Source organism: Struthio camelus, chromosome 8 (assembly GCF_040807025.1).
Source record: "Struthio camelus isolate bStrCam1 chromosome 8, bStrCam1.hap1, whole genome shotgun sequence".
Taxonomy (NCBI): domain Eukaryota; kingdom Metazoa; phylum Chordata; class Aves; order Struthioniformes; family Struthionidae; genus Struthio; species Struthio camelus.
The window spans coordinates 35,563,312-35,579,155 of NC_090949.1; the positions used below are offsets into that span (position 1 = coordinate 35,563,312).

Sequence of the window (15,844 nt, forward strand, 5' to 3'; positions counted from 1 at the left end):
ATATATTTTATCTGTGTATATATATATATATATTTTTTTTTTTTTTTTTTTGGAGAATTTGCTTAATACTTGTAATCACTGAGTGAGATGTAACTTTATAACCTTAATCAAGTTCCACTTGCTTCTTGTTCTGGCTTTTGCCCGTCTGTCCAGTTCATGTTCTCTCTTTAATCTTTCATCACTTCCCTTAGTACACAGCAGAGAGGTGCTACTGCTGCCTGTAGAGAATGAAGTTTCAGGGAAGTTTCAACACAGACAATGGCAGCAGGACTGCAGGTTTTCCCAGGGATACAGCAGTTCTATCCTGATTTGGAGGGGCCATCTTTAAAGGCGAGATGTTTGTTTGGTCTTCGTGCGTGTGTGGCTGCCCTGAGGGGCAGCGGAGAGTTTTGAGTTGCGGACGCTTGTCAGTTAGGCGCTGGCCAAAGTCCAACTGATAGGCCACCAAGCAGCCTTTGTATGGCTATGAATTTCTGTTCCTACTGACCCAGCTTGTACTCAGCTCCTAGAGAGGACGAGGTTTGCATCCAATTAGCTAGTCTTGTAAGATTTGCCAGTGCTTTGTTTCTTGTCAAACTTTTTTCTTTCCTCCGCAAATACTCATTCTTTCTTTTTCTTTGCTCTTGCTTGTTAATGTCTGCATGCCTTTTCTTTATCTCCTTGCCCTTTTCCCCAGGTTTCACAGTACAATAGTCGAATGCAATTAAAATAGGCTAGAACAAAGTAGAAAATTTCAAGCGCAGTAAAAATCAGAGAATCTGATTTTACTATAAGTGTGACTTTTCCAGCCCCAATTGGTTTTTCTAGCAGCTCTTACTGTTTCAAGATCTATTTGTTTTTCTTTTTACTGTTCTAGATTAATTGTTTGTCATTAAAACTATTTTTTAGAGTTTTTAGTCCCACACAGTTTATGCCTGTATACTAACGTAGTTCTGCATCTGAAAGCATCACTGTATATTGAGCTCTTTTTCTATCAAAGAAGGTAAGAAATAATAATAAAAAAAAATCAGTGGACATTCAAGAGCTTTAAACAGCCTGAAAGGCTGAAATGCCATCCAGTATTTGGATGAATGTTATCTGCTATTAGAAGTATTTTGCTGTTTTTCTGTTTATCATTCCACACCGTTGCCTTTCTACAGCACGCTCGGTTTTTTTCAAAAATGTAGATTCTGGCACTCCAATTATCACAGTCTGCTGTCACGTGCAATCTGTTTTTAGTCAAGTGCTCTGGATGGGCTTACATTCTTAAACTTACGTGTTTAAACTAATACAAATATTGATTATTGTACATGCTGTTTCTACAATAAAAGTATATCCCCCTATAACTAAGTTGCTTAGTTGCTTCAGAATTCATACCTGTGATCCAGGAGGTAATTATTTTGTAGGGTTTTCCCCCCCTCCTAGCAGAGCTCTAGCTCCACTGAAACTAGCACCAGTCCGCACATAGAGATGATGCGTGTGGAACGAGTTGCAGGGTTAGGCATAAAATTGTCAGTGAGGCTGTTTACTCTCTGAAGAAGATGAAATGGAAATGCATGTTTAAGAGGAGGGGATGTTTACATTGTGCGATGCTTTTGTTTGTTAGCATGATAATAATGAAAATAATTTAAAAATGCATTTTGTATTTTTCATTGTACAGTCACTAATTAGTCACTAGTTCCTGTGTTTCTTCATGTCCAATTAACATTTTATCTGGTATGTGTTTTACGTTATAGATGCTGAAATCGTCATCTAAGGAGAAATATCCCTTGTTTACTTTTGTAAAGGGTCATTCTAGAGATTATGACTTTGCTTCCAGTCCGCTCCATGAAGAAAATTACCTTTTCTCTGAGGATGAAAAGAAAACATTAAAAAGACTTAGTACAGAGGAGTTTGTCTTGCTTTAAGGACATTTTACACTAGATTATTGGCAGCTGTCCAGGAGAACACTTGTCTTTTAAAAAATATATGTGTGTGTCCTCCTTCCTCTCCCCAAAAGGCAAGCTGTGCTGGAAATGGTCTATTTTCATAAAGAATACAATGTTTTATATGTTAATAGTCTTTAAAATGTCATTTATAAATGTACTTACTAATTATTTTTGTTCACTGGTAGTTGGGTGAGTTTAATGTTACGTTGCGCTAGTGAAGATAGGTGGCATTGTTTAGAGCCAGGTGTGCTGAAATGTGCCTATGTCCTGGGCTCGTCCTCTTAAAAAGCTTGGCCAGTCCCTAAATCCTACCTTGTGACCCTAATGTTTCAGTCCAGGACAAATCCTGAGCAGAAGATGCCAGACGTGTGTAGGTTTTATGTCATGAACATACATCCACAGGTTGTGAGACCAGCTTTTTTCTGTTTGTAAGCAAAATTTGAGCTCTGCATTCCTGTGGTAAGAGTAATATCTAATCTATTTTCCTACATAAGCCCTAGTAATGTTTAATATTGTAATCATGACATACCTTTTTTACACTGTGCTGCTCAGGATGTAAGTTTGATATATCAGCAGTAATTGTTATTTGCAATACTGATATAATTATATAGGCTGGATTGTGAGTTAAGATACTATTTAGCAGTATGATTTTATAATGGTTTCTCATTAAGCTTGCTTTGGAGCCTTACTATGAGGAGTGAAGATAAAAATTGTGGGGAAAGCTAATACTTTAAAGGTTATACTATTAATATTAATGGCAACCAATCAAAGCAGATAAAGACAGTTATTAGAAGGGAGCAGTGTTTGTTTTCTGTTTCAGCTATTACAATGTTGAGGCTTCTCTGCTGTTAGTGCAGCTTTTAAATCAAAGCAAGCATGGGAGTAGATGGTAAAAATTCTGGGGTGTGATTTTTTTTTTTTTGATACATGTTATTGTACAAATGGTTAGTCGATGGTCTATGTTCTAAAAATGCAAACAAATGTACATAAATAGTTTCATGTTTTAACAAAGCAAATGCAATATTTAAAATTCGTATTAACACTGCTTGGAAAATAAAGTGTGAAAATATTAAATGCATGTGGCTTTCTTATTAATACTAGTTCCTCTCAGAATGGGTATAATCCTGCATTTAAAAAAATATTGCGAGTACTCTGTTTATTTGTCATAAAGGCAAATTTTATCGTTGTGTTGTAAACCAAAGGTTAACCTATTCTAAGTGCCATTCAGGCACAGAAGGCACAAATGTTGTCTATCCAAATAATAAGCATCACATGTATTCATTGAAGTGCCTTTTCTCCTTTTAGGAGAAAGAAGTGACTAATAGCTAGGTTTCAGGCAGAACTGGATCAAGTATATGTACCTGTCAGGGTTGAAATGTGCATTTTCACATGTGTCCATTGAGTTAGAATTCCAAAAAAACAAATGGGATTATTTGTGGTTTCACTTGTTTTCAGAAAAAAACCCACATCCATTTGTCTAAATTAGTAACCTCTGCACTGTAAATCATATTAATAATTGGCATAATATTACTTTTAGATGCTGCATGTATGTGAGGATGTTCGGCTTCATCTTCCTTAATATTTTTCATTAATAGTCCAGAAGAGGGAGTAAACAACGTATTTATGGAATTTAGATGTCAAAATGAGGAGAATTGTGAATGTCAGTGAGAACTGAAAAATAGCAGATTCCTGTTTAGTGAAGCAGTAGTTAATATCGCTTCAGCAAAAACAATGCCAAACTCTTGAGTGGTTCCTTTGGGTAACAGTGGACAGGAAATTAGACATGAAGTTGTACTTTGCTTTCACATTTTTAAAAAAAGCAATTCTGTGCTGCATCATTAAAAGCTTTTGTCACAGAGCAGGAGGATATAATTGGTATAATCTGGTCTCACTGATGCTCTCCTTTCTGCTTACCTTTCCATGAGGAAGGCATTAACTAATTAAAGTTCACAGAAGAACAGTAAAAATGATCAGGAGCCTGCAGGGATGGAGTTGAGAAAGATTTAACTCTTAACTATGTGGCTCCATTACTCTGTGGTTGAAGAGCGAGATTAGGGTGAGAGGGAAGTATGACACTTTACAAATACTTAGCGTATATGCACCAGTGAGGAGGAGAGGGATTAGAGGAAACGCTAAAAGGACATACATCTTTAAGAAATGGGAAGAGGCTAAAGGAGAAGCTCCCTGCAGGGGAATGCTTGGCTGTGTAATAATCTCACACGGAAGAGTTGAAAGTCTTGCCATGTAAGGCTGTTAAAAACCAGCCTGGCCCAAAGACTAACAAACGCACAATAAAGAGCAACCCTGCACTCAGTTGATTAGTTGAATCAATAATGTCTTTTCCATTTACAACTTCTGTTGTCGTAGTAATAATAATAAAATGTAATAAGCTTTACAGACTTTAATGCACAAGAGTCTGCAATATTTGTAATGAGGAAGTGGGAAGCAGTATTTAGTTATGTGAAACTAAGAAAAATATATAGCTACCCGATGGACTTTTTCCTATTGACATTTCGTATGTGGTATTTTTATGTTCCAAAATGGAAAGTAACTGTACAAATACTGATACATGTCTCGAGTCATTCCAGCCCTACACAAAAGAGCCTGTCTCTGTGGAAAGGCAGCCCTGTTGTGGGCTTCACCCTTCATAACATTATTGGTAGCAACCTGTCAAGCAGGCAGACGTCAAAGGAATGATTGTTCCGATACTGGTCACTAAGTATACTTACATATTGAAACAAGCAGTCCAAAACAGAAGCATGTTTCTGAAAACGCACAGGATCAAAATGATAACGACTCTACTTGGTGATGACAGATTACATTCTGTCTTCACACTAAAACAAAATTGCTCAGGCCCGCTAATCCTACAAGTTATGCCTTTGTACCTGCTGATCTGCTATATGCTTACAAGCATGTAATGGGTAGCTCTGTTTCATTGCGGTACTTGTAACTTTAACCTAAGGTAATAACTAAAGAATTAATTTTCTCTATTCCTGAATTCCAGTACCTTAGCAAATCCTATGTGCGGGTTCCCACATATGCTAGCTATTCCTCTGGAAATATACTGCTATTTGAAAGTCTTTTGGTTTGGTATTCCTTTACCAGAAAGGGTTAAATGGAAATAAAAGAGTTACAGTACGTAAGTGTTAAAAAGAAAAATGTAGTTCTGCCATCCCAACAGCAAACTTACCTGCAAGGGAGAAATAGTTTCATTCGTCTCAGCCTTTTTGCAACTTGTTCATAAAGAAACATAAGGGTTGAAATACCGTTGCTAGGTTTATTTAAATACTGGCGCTTTTTTTTTTTTTTTTGCCTCTCTGAATAGGGGTAAGACTTCAGTGCTAGAACAGCTGACGCTCTTAAGTTTAGTCCTTAAATCTGTTATCGAATTCTTTAGTTTACCACAACGGTGTTTTGTTTGAAGCCTGCTATAAATAGTTGTTAAAAACTAATAGCTATTTCAAGATTTTTTTTAATGTTTCTCACACAACACGCTCCAGCATAGACGATCTCACAAGTTGCCCTAGTGCTGACGATCCACGTACAGTGGTGACACAAGTTAAATTAGCAAGTTACTAGAAATTAATGTTTTTCAGTAACTACAGGGGACTTTAATTGGAAACTATGTTAATCGCATAGTAATTCTCTTTACCTCATCTGCATTATCTCCTGAAAACTGTGCAATTAATTTGTGTCATCACTGTTGCTGCTGCTGCCTTCAAACACAAACCAAATGTGCATTAGTTACTCACACACCCAGCAGTGGCCTATTTTCCTAAAGGACTTCCACAAATCACTGCCTGATTACTTGCTTTCCTGTTAGAACCAGACTGCACGTACCACACATGGTGGGAAATGGTAGGTTTTTTCAAAGAAGTCTGATCTTTTAATTCTTAATAACCTTTGCTTTTTCTTTTCTGCCTTTTCCTTTTCCCTTAGAAGGAACACTTTCTTGTGTGTTTATAACACATAATATTAGCATGACACAATCCTGGGACTCTCAGTAAGTAGCTGGAACTCTGTCTTCCCCTTCTAGCAAAGATATTGACCTCACTTTTCAAAGTGATGTGAGGCCTCCGGGCCCTCTTTTAGTTGCCTCTGACCAGTGCCGAAAAACCCATGGCACTTTCAGAAACGATGGCTAAGGGGTTTGCGTTTGTCCCTCCCTGAGATGGAATGCAGTAACGGGCCGTAGCTGGGATTCAGCGTGTGCGTAACCTGCGTGATGCAACGTAAAGGGCCTCTCTGGGGAAAAGTGGCTGTGCAGCAACTCCGTGGGAAAAAACACCCTGCCCTGTCATCCCATTTCCGTTGGCTCTTAGTTTTGTGGCCACTGCCACTTCAAGCCAAAATCCCAGTCTTTAAAAACGTCTATGGGCCAGGACCCACCTTCCCTGCAGGCAGTCACTGAAGACAGCAGCTCGTTTCTGATGACTTTCCAACTCCGAGTCCTATCTCAGATGGGGTGGAGAATGGCAGAAAATCCAGTGCGCTGATTTAACTTTACAGAGGCAGCTAGCAGACTGCATGGGGATCGCCCTTAGAAATGATTATGTCGGAAGGATGTTTTTGCCCCATAATGACTGTTGAACGGGCAATTTCTAAAGTGACGGTTTAGGAAAGAGGTTTATTTACTCATGTTGCTAGTGACAACTGATGTTAAAGAAAAACAGTGTCTGGAGAATTGTACAACAATTTTAGACTGTCTAGAAGAGGAAAGAGGTTCAGGACAGTTACAAAGTTAGTGCCCATTTGTGGCTGCAAGTAGAATTGCTTGTTGGTGTTTCCTTTCTTTAAAGGTTTACTATTCTCTTATCAGTCCCCAGTGCTTCAGCTGAGCCATAAAAACTGTGGCCTTGCTAATCTGTTACTGAAGGTCTCAAAGCAGTTCTGCTCCTGTGAGAATAGCTTGGTGGGAATCCCTCAAACACATTTCTTGCTTGACAGTTACATTTTTGGCGCAGTATTAATGAGATTCTCCCAAACTACAACAGTGTGAGCAGGCAACAATAAGGCCTGTGTAAAGGGCAGCTGTTGTATTTACTTACAGGTGCAGCGGCAACTTCTGTTGAAGTGACCCATGTATCTCCTTGCCTGACAGCGACGTTTCAAGCTAACACTGGCCGCATGTTCTCAGCAAAACTCGTTCTTCCTTGACTCCTGCAACAGGCAAGACCATGTGAAGTCTGCGTCTGTTCATGGTGAGTTCAGTGGCTCCCAAAAGGAGTCTGCATTATATCGCACTTCTAAAAGGACTGGGTAAATACACCCGGTTGATTGATTGCCATTTAGCATGGTGACAGGCTCCTCAGTTAAAGCATTATAAGCAAGCTGTTGCTCTATGTCTATTAACTGCCACTTAAGCATCACTTTCAGTTTTCTACAATCAATATGAAAATTTAGGTGGAAAGTAGCAAATGTGAATGTGAAAGAAGGAATATGACTGTGCTAAAGGGTGCTCCCTGGCTGCGCAATGGCCACACGCAGGACATGGGCAGAGCTACATGGGTGTGATGCTGCTGGCCTATGCTAGAGAAGCAATAACAGGCCCTAATCTTGGTTTGTGCCCTTGCCCTTGGCTCAAAAGTTTTTATCCTAAGGAAAGTCTTTTGTGTGTGTTTTTTTAAATTTATTTTACTTATCCCTAAGCAACAACAAGAAGTGTTGGTAATGGAAACCAGGCTAGTCCTTCAATCACAGTGCCGTCAGAAGCACACAGCAGTGTGTCTAGGGAAGCAGGGAAGGGATCTCGTGTTTGCCATTAATTACGGTAAGAAAATGGACTAACTCAGGAGACCTGATTTATTTCCAGAGTTATTGACAAACTCTTTAACTGGAACGATGGAATGAAAAGCAACCATGAGTGAGTTATGAAAGGTCAATAATACCACAAATGAGCACAACCAGCATGTTTGAAGTCCAGCCCACCCTGTGTTCAGTTTATGCAACACTTTCATTGAAGTTGATACCCACGGACAACTTTTCGGGGGGCCTGGAGCATTGCCTCTTCTTGTAGTACCAGGAGCCGCCAAGGGGGCGCAATATTTTATGATCCTTTGCCACGCTGCAGTTGATTACCACGAACCATTTGGGAGTATGGATGCATTCTTTTTGCCAGTGCTTGCAGAGCAATTCCCTAATCCTGCGCTGAAGGCGGTGGAGCATGATCAGGTATAATTCCCATAGCAGTATTTCAGCCTAACATTTCCTGAAGCGATTCTCGTGGTCTGGGGTTAGCCTACAGCTGCTTTCTAGCAGTACAAGTGAGTTACAACCTTGTACCATTTTAGTTAGGCCATGCTGATGTTATGTAAAGGAGAGGTCTTAAAAAATGCAGGTATCTTAATTGCACTTCCAAAAAGGTGTAAAAAGGCATTTGAGTGAGTCAGGACAGAGCTTTGAGTAATCATCATTTGACCATATGATTGGTTATCTTCATGAGACGGTTTCTGTTGCCTAATTGGATGAACTGAGCTTTATAAACAGTTCCCTTCCCTGTTTGCAAGCACTTCACGGGCAGCTGTAATTGTTTGAATCCACAGTGTGAATAGTAAAAAGAGCTTTACTTAATGACTGCAGGAGCCCTTCTCGTGTGAGAGCTTTCTGATATTTATTCACACCAGAAGTCACAACGCTTTTGTTTTCTGTGAATGCTCCTGCAAATAAAAACTTGCTCACTCTAATGTTTATGAATAAATGTGGTCGTAAATGCCATCAAAGCAAATCAGCAGGGCTTTATTTATGTGAGAAGATGCGCAAATAAATGTTTGCTGTTTTCGCCTAGCTCTAGTGGGTGTGTAGGCATGTGTTAAAAGCAAGGCTTTATAGGTTCTCTGCTCAGCATTCACATGTTATTCTTATTTTCCATCCACTCTTTTCTTACACTCCAATCCTGCCAGTGAATCCCTGTGTCTCAAGGGAACATTATTAAAGTCAAAGGGTTAGGGATTTATCCACGCCCAGCAGCTTGGTGGGTCAGCGGATAAGGTCATCCAGGGCAGTAGGATCATTTATAGTGAGCGCAGGATTGGGGCCTTACACTTAGGTGGACAAGATGCAACTGGGATTGTAAATTGCAGCCCTATGCTGTCTTCTGTATGGCACACAGTGGATGCCCACAAGTGCTCTGTTGACATGTGCTGACTTGTGCAGCAAGCTGGCTTAGATTTTGTCTTATACAAAAGAGGTGGGAGAGGTTGCTGGCATCCAATCTCAATCAGTGCCTTAATTACATAAAGGAGTGGATTTTCTTTTTTAAAATGTAAACGCCAACCCCTGTTAAAGAAAATTAAAATGCACTGAAATTATTGTGGTAAGAACTGTGGAGGTGCTTAAGTTAGAGTCTCTTTATTTATTTAATTAGCAAAAGGAAGGATTTGCTCCTTTGGGTTACTGCCTCTCCACTAACAAGTGGAGGCATTTCGCACCATTGGTGAAAAAAATGCAGGCAATCCATTCTCTTGAATTGCTATGCAATAAACTGATCAGCCTTCAGCCCTTAAGCTGGGACATTTGCAAATTATTTACAGAACATAAGGAGGTTATGCCAGTTTATAAATCTCCCTGCAAAATCTGCAGCTGGGTGAAGGTTCCGATGGTGCTGCGGACTCTAAAAATTGCGAAGGAATATGTTCTGAGACTCACTTCTCACCATGATTTATCTGTAAATTCCTCCGCTCTTACCAAACTCACTTGGGACTTTGTGCGTGCCCGTGCTGTCGGTGGGTTGGACTTGCTGACTCAGGCCAGTCCCTTCCATTCCGTTGTTCCTTTGAGTTCACAGCTGCAGAGCACAATAGTACAGAATTAAAAAATATACATTCAGTGACGCGATAATCCCAAATTACAGCCAACGCTATATAAAGGTATCTATTTCAAACCACACAGAGCCTGAATCAGAAGTATAAATCAGAACTTTGTAACTCTGTAATGTCAAAACCAAATTCCTAGATATGAATGCATTAGGATGGGGGGGTTCAAACGGAGACCTGAATTTTTTTTCAAAGGCTCATAGCGAAGAGATTTAGCTGATCAGAGGGAGATGTTTGAACTATGAACTGTGATCTCAACCTGATCAAGGTCAAACCTCCAGTTCAGACCTGTTGGAGCCTCCCCTGGAGCAGGTGAGAGGACATGCCATTTCATGGCAGTGAGGAAACACAGAATACAGTATTTGTTAAATACAGCAAACTCATGTCTTTGCAAATTTATGAAGTTCTTTGGCCTTCGCAGTTCAACCAGTGGTTTGTTGTTTTCATGCTAATACAAATTCTTGTATTAATAGGAGCATGGCCTTGGGTTTCTCCATCCGTATGGGAAAAAGTTGCTTGTCTGATGGTAAACAAAGAATAGAAGAATTGATTCACTGTCTTCACTTTAAAAAAGATGGTATGAAGCAATAGTGAAGCAATTTTAATTGTGACTATGTAACACTTGCAATCAGTAAGATCATTTGTGTTCTGTTTTTAGGAATTGGGGTACTGAAGAGTACATACAGCATTAGAAATGCAAAACATGACCGCATGTTCTCAGGATTTTGTCAGTGTTACATGAAAGAGCACTTGTGCTGGGATGCTCAACTCTGAGGGTATTCTCTGTTCAGTGAGTATTTACAGAGATGTATGAATATTTGATTAATGAGTCATGGTCTCTGGAGAAATTTAATAACTGTACTGCTGTACAAAGCCAGCTCCTTAACTGTTAACACAGCTGCCAATAGTGTCACTGACACTGAAGCCCTTTCTGCATCTAATATATTCTGTGGAGTAAATTCCTTCGTTACAAGAGAATCCATGGGACACATTACTCAGTTATCTGTTTTGAACTGTTGCAGGCTCAATTTACAGACCCTGATTTGTAAAGATTTTTCCAGTGGAAACAAGCAGTGACACATGAACCATAAAGCAGCAGTTTCATAAGGCTATGTTGTTACAAAAGTTAGCTGGAAGGTCAATTTTAAAGAATAATTGCTTTAAAAATTTTTATATGTATGTTTAATAATAAAATAGGTGTTAATATTTTCTGAATCCCTCATTTCATCAAATATGCGTATAATGTAATGTAACAACATATTTAGTATGCAAATGAAATAAAAACTATCAAAGCTATTGTTTGTGTGTGTGCCTTATGTTTGTATAATCCAGTTCATAAAATGTAAAATGAACACTGAATGGGAATATTGATGTATAGCAGATTGATCCTGCAAATCCTTACTTCCTTGAAAACTGAATTCAATGGGATTACTCAAGCGAGAAAAGGTTGGCCAGGGATGCATGATGTGCAGGATGTGGCAGCAGTTTGCTCCCCCCCACCCACGTCATGTCGGAGCAGAATTGTTATACATTTTTTGCTGAGCACTTTTACAAGAATAATTCACTGCTAATTTTATCATTTCTCCATATTTATTCCTAATACCTGTGAAGAGATCAGTTTTCACTTACGAAGTTAGGTGTATATTTTAGTGGTGTTACCACAGTTCAACTGCTTTAAATAATAGGGGGAAAAATGTCAAAAAAAGATAAATTTAGTGCAGAGGCTTTCAGTGGAAGCTTTAACTGCAGGTTAGAATTATACATGCTATGCAGAATTTCCTGCAACACTTCTCCTTAGGGCCACAATGCATTACAGCAGACATATAATGAAGCTGCTATAAAATCTGTGGTAATTAAGGGGGATTTGACAGTAATTGCAACAGTGAATCAACTTAATTATTACCTGCTTCAAAGAGAGCTAACCTGATGTTATAATCTAACCTTTTCTACTTTTAAAATGAGAGATTAAACAAGTATATGTAGCATTTAAGAATTAAATCTGTTGAGACAGAATTCTATTAATATACTTCAAATACACATTTAGTATATATTTCACATGCATTTATATATGTGTGCGCACGCGTGTGTGTGTACAAAGAGGCTAAAGGAATAGCCATAATCTGATGAACTGCAGATGCACTGGCTGTATGCATTCATAAAATAAACAGAACCTAGCCTGCATCTCTGAGGCAAGCCAGCTTCTCTGTTATTTGCTAAAAGCATGGGGACCTATTGAAAGACTGTTGCTATAAAATGCTACGACACACACAAGCCTAGTTCCTTGAACAGCCTTGTAAAGAGGATGTGATGAATGTATTGTCTTTCTGTGCTTAATTTTAAGCAAACTATTCTGAAATACATTTAAGATGTGATGTAAAGCTACAAAAGTGAGACAAGGATGCTGGAGGACTTCATAGCCCGGTTGCAGCTCCCCTACCCTACCCCAGCGTGGCTATACTCTGCTAGCACTGGGGAATCCTTTACAAGGAAAACGTAGTATGGGAGGTGCAAGTGTTACACAATCTAGATGAGATTGTCCACTGCCCAAACTTGGTTTGCTGTTTTTCAGGAGCACGCGACCTGCCCTTGCACTATAAAGAAGCTTCTTATAGAGAAATGTATTTCAGTTCCTTTGAAACTGAGACCAGGGCTGGAAACTGCTATAGATCACAAAGCAGTGATGGCCAGACCTCCAGATGCTCTCTCACCATGTCTCCAGGTGGTCCTCAGAAATACCAGTGAGAAAGTAGCCTAACATAGCATTGGTCTCACCAGTTCTGGCATGATGGCTCTAGCTTTTTCAACTACTGCATCAGATATACCAAATCTCCTGTCACTCACTCAGGGTCTTTTGGTTGAGCCCGTAAATATCAGCCATTCCTTTTGCCTATGTTTTTAGAGCTTTGAGGCATGTCACCTGAGCGTAGGGGGTTGTCAGAGTCACTGACCCAAGTTCTCCTCAGAACTCGTCCGCAACTTTGCACCGAGCTGGCACGTGCAGCACCATGGCTGTCGCATGGGCCTTTCAGCAGTAGTATTCTGGAAGATGTGAAATAAAGCTAGTTTCCAACCAGAAAGTAGCGGGCAGCATCAGCATGGAAACTTGCTGCAGCAGCTTTCACATGAGGTTCATTTGCAAAACTGACAAAGTTAGCTCCAGCGCTGCTCTGAGCAGGGGTTTGACAGGCAGAGGCACTGAGGGACTGACTCATGCATGCCCTTAAAATAAATTTGCCAATGTTTACTTTTGCTTGTTATGTTGTGAAACGATAAATTAAGAAAGACTTTTTGTTTTTTGTGTTCTGGCCCGTAACATGCTGCTATTAATGACTAATCTTTATTACTACAGGCCTCAGTTTTCAGGGAGTTAAACAGCATGACAATATTGAATGGGCAAATACTGAACATAGAATTAATATTTCAATTTTTTTTTTTTTGGTTAAAGATATCAGCTCCCATGAATATGTAATTTAGCTGTATGGCAAAGAACAAAGTCAGTGATAGCACGAGGCCAAAACAAATCCATCTCTAGGACACACTATCGGAAGATCACAGCTGTTAAATTTGCAACCTTAATGTAAACTTGAAAGTACAAAAGGGTTTGAATAGTGTTGTACAGTAAAAAAGGTGGAAACAGTCAAATTGTCAGCTATGACAAATCTCATTCTGTTGCTAGCCTTGTGATTGGAAATTAAGAAAAAATGTATAGCTTGTTGGGAAAGACGACTGTGATTTCTCTTTAAGTATGGACAACGTCATCATAATCGCTCCATCAATAACTGCACCTGTAAACTGTGGAAGCCTCACGGTACCCTGCAGCTCGGTTCAGGACTGTGTGCCTGAACTGCCTGACATCTGCATCTGGACCTGAGGCCTTTACTTGATGAGGATGCCCCTTTCTGAACCCAGACAGGGACCCTAGTCTGCATCTGTTATTCAGTAGAGAAGACACTTCATGCTCAGCCCTCTCATAGGATGCACAATCCAAACACGCCTGACGTGCCCTCCATCAAACTGGGCTTGTTTCTCCTACTTCCCAGTGACACGGCCCTTGGTGATGTTAGAAACAATATACTTCTAGGGGAGGAGGGGTGTCTATGAACCACCATGCTCATTAGCTGCCTTCGGCTGCCATAGATAATTAGTACTTAAATACCCAGCTAAACAATGGGGCCTGCCCTTCTCAGTCCCCAGGTTAAAATGACGTGTCTTCAGAGCAATCCCTGAACATGGGGATCCTGTTGAGAACAGCCTGCTATGGGGCCTCAGGAAATTCTCTCCTGGGAACTGACACCAACATTGCTCCAGTCTCAATTACGAGCTGTGCAGAAAACCATGATCCCTCAGGCAGCCAAGTCGCACATCGGACAAGGGCCTGAGCTATTTAAGTGATCTCAACAAGCAGCCACTCTCCAGATGTTTGCAGCTTTGAGCTCTGTAACTCTCACAGCAGTCCCTGCATTCGGCGCGGGGCGAATGTGGGGGAGGCTACAGCAGAACCCCGTGCTGCGCGTGCTGCCTGTGTACTCAAACCCGCACGCTTGGGCACCCCCCTTCCTAGAAGGCACTTCTAGAGTGTATTACAACCTAAGCATATGTTATGAGGTACTGGGGCTGTCTTTCTGGTGGCACCAGTGGTTTTCTGCTCATACAGAAGTAGAGGAAATGGCAGACTTTTTTGCTGATGCCGTTTGCTATTTTTACAACGCATTTTAAAATAAATGAGAGATTAACACAGGAAAAAGTACTTAAGGTGCATGCTTAGTAACTATTTTTTCATAACGTTTTAATGGATTCAGGGTTGAGCTCCACTAAAATCTGGATTTATTAGAAACGCTCTATGCATGTCAATGGAGTTTTTCTCATGAATCTAGCTATTTCACACTACTTCACTAGAGCTGACCCTCTGATTCATTAGAGATGCTCCAATACAACCGATGGAGCATTTCTAATGATTCTGGCTTTACAGCAAATCCAAGGGTCAGCTGTATTGAAAACAATAGTGCTAACCTCTAGGTTTATTAGAAAAATGCTTTGTGTCTCAATGGAGCATTTCTAATAAATCAGATAAATATGGATCTCCCACAAAAATGCTCTACTGGTGAAATCCACCACGGGGTTTGTTACTGTTGAGATCTTTTAATAACAAAGATTGTTTAATAGGCTTTTTTGTTGCTCATTCTAGTGTAATCCCCACTGATCTAAAATTTAGCTCTGCGCCATTAAAAACTTAGTAAATACTCCTCATAATGCCAGTGAGCTGAGAAACAACCACTACTGCCCAAACTTTTTGAGTATTTTTCACCCGACTGAAGCAGCAGCTAAGGCACAGCAGGCTTACATGGGGTGGGAGTCATACCTGCCAGAAGTGGGTTTACGTGGGTTTAGGGGTTCAGTGCTGTGCCGTGGGCTGGAGCACGTCCTCTTGCATTTTTGCTCACCGTCTCTGCTTCTGCCATAGAAATGGGGAGAGGCGGGTGAGTGTTAAAATAAGTCAGCAGTGGGTATCTCCAGTGATCCCTTGCTGTGGGGGCACACTAAATATATCTGCAGCAAATGCCACTGAGATCTTTCAGCTTTAAGCTATCCTTTTTTTTCTTTTAAACTTTTCTCCCGAAATTCTTCTAACTCCACAGAAAAATTCTCATGAAACGCATGGGCCACAAAACCAGCCCATGGAAAAGATTAAAAAAAGGGCTCTCACACATCCCACCTCAACAGACCTCTTTGCACTGACCAGAGTGCACTCTTGTGCCAAGACTCCATGTAGAAGTTACCGCTGTCCAGACCACAGCTGCAGAGACCCATCATCATCTCTCTTTGGATCATCCTCCTTTAGAACTGGTGGTCTCAGCTGTGTAGAAGTGAGCATGCAGACTTAAAATGTGGACAGGCTCTTTGGAGAGCGCTAAGAAAATTGAGGAGAGCCTGTCCAGGCGCCTGCATATGGTGGTGATACATCTCAGGAGCCGCAGGGAGAGTCAGCCATTGAGATCCTGCCATAACAGTAGTCTTTCTCGGCACGTGGAGCTGCTGCGTTCCTGGGTGCCTGCAGAAACAGGAGTTAGAGGCATGCACTGATGATGCTACATGTTGATCCAGCCTGGGAGGAGGAAATGTCTATGC

The 15,844-nt window shown here is 40.5% G+C and overlaps 1 protein-coding gene and 2 long non-coding RNA genes across 9 annotated transcripts in view; 2 read left to right on the plus strand and 1 right to left on the minus strand.

Moving 5' to 3' along the window:
* The window catches only part of ATG4C (autophagy related 4C cysteine peptidase), a 29,308-nt gene extending 26,327 nt beyond the window's left edge, over positions 1 to 2,981 (plus strand). For all 7 annotated transcript variants that reach the window (XM_068953413.1, XM_068953411.1, XM_068953415.1 and 4 more), the window contains one exon: positions 1,716 to 2,981. In XM_068953413.1, coding sequence (XP_068809514.1) covers positions 1,716 to 1,886 — 171 coding nt within the window. In that variant the 3' untranslated portion in view covers positions 1,887 to 2,981. The remainder of the gene's footprint in view (positions 1 to 1,715) is intronic.
* A 3,976-nt stretch (positions 2,982 to 6,957) lies between these two features.
* LOC138068066 (uncharacterized) lies at positions 6,958 to 11,013 on the plus strand. The gene is made up of 4 exons (XR_011142667.1): positions 6,958 to 7,108; positions 7,720 to 8,078; positions 10,192 to 10,295; positions 10,377 to 11,013. It is a non-coding gene; the product is annotated as an uncharacterized lncRNA (long non-coding RNA).
* On the minus strand, positions 6,978 to 15,154 carry LOC138068067 (uncharacterized). Its single transcript, XR_011142668.1, has 3 exons — positions 15,078 to 15,154; positions 9,600 to 9,690; positions 6,978 to 7,067 (listed from the first exon to the last, which is right to left on the minus strand). It is a non-coding gene; the product is annotated as an uncharacterized lncRNA (long non-coding RNA).
* Between the last annotated feature and the right edge of the window lie 690 nt (positions 15,155 to 15,844).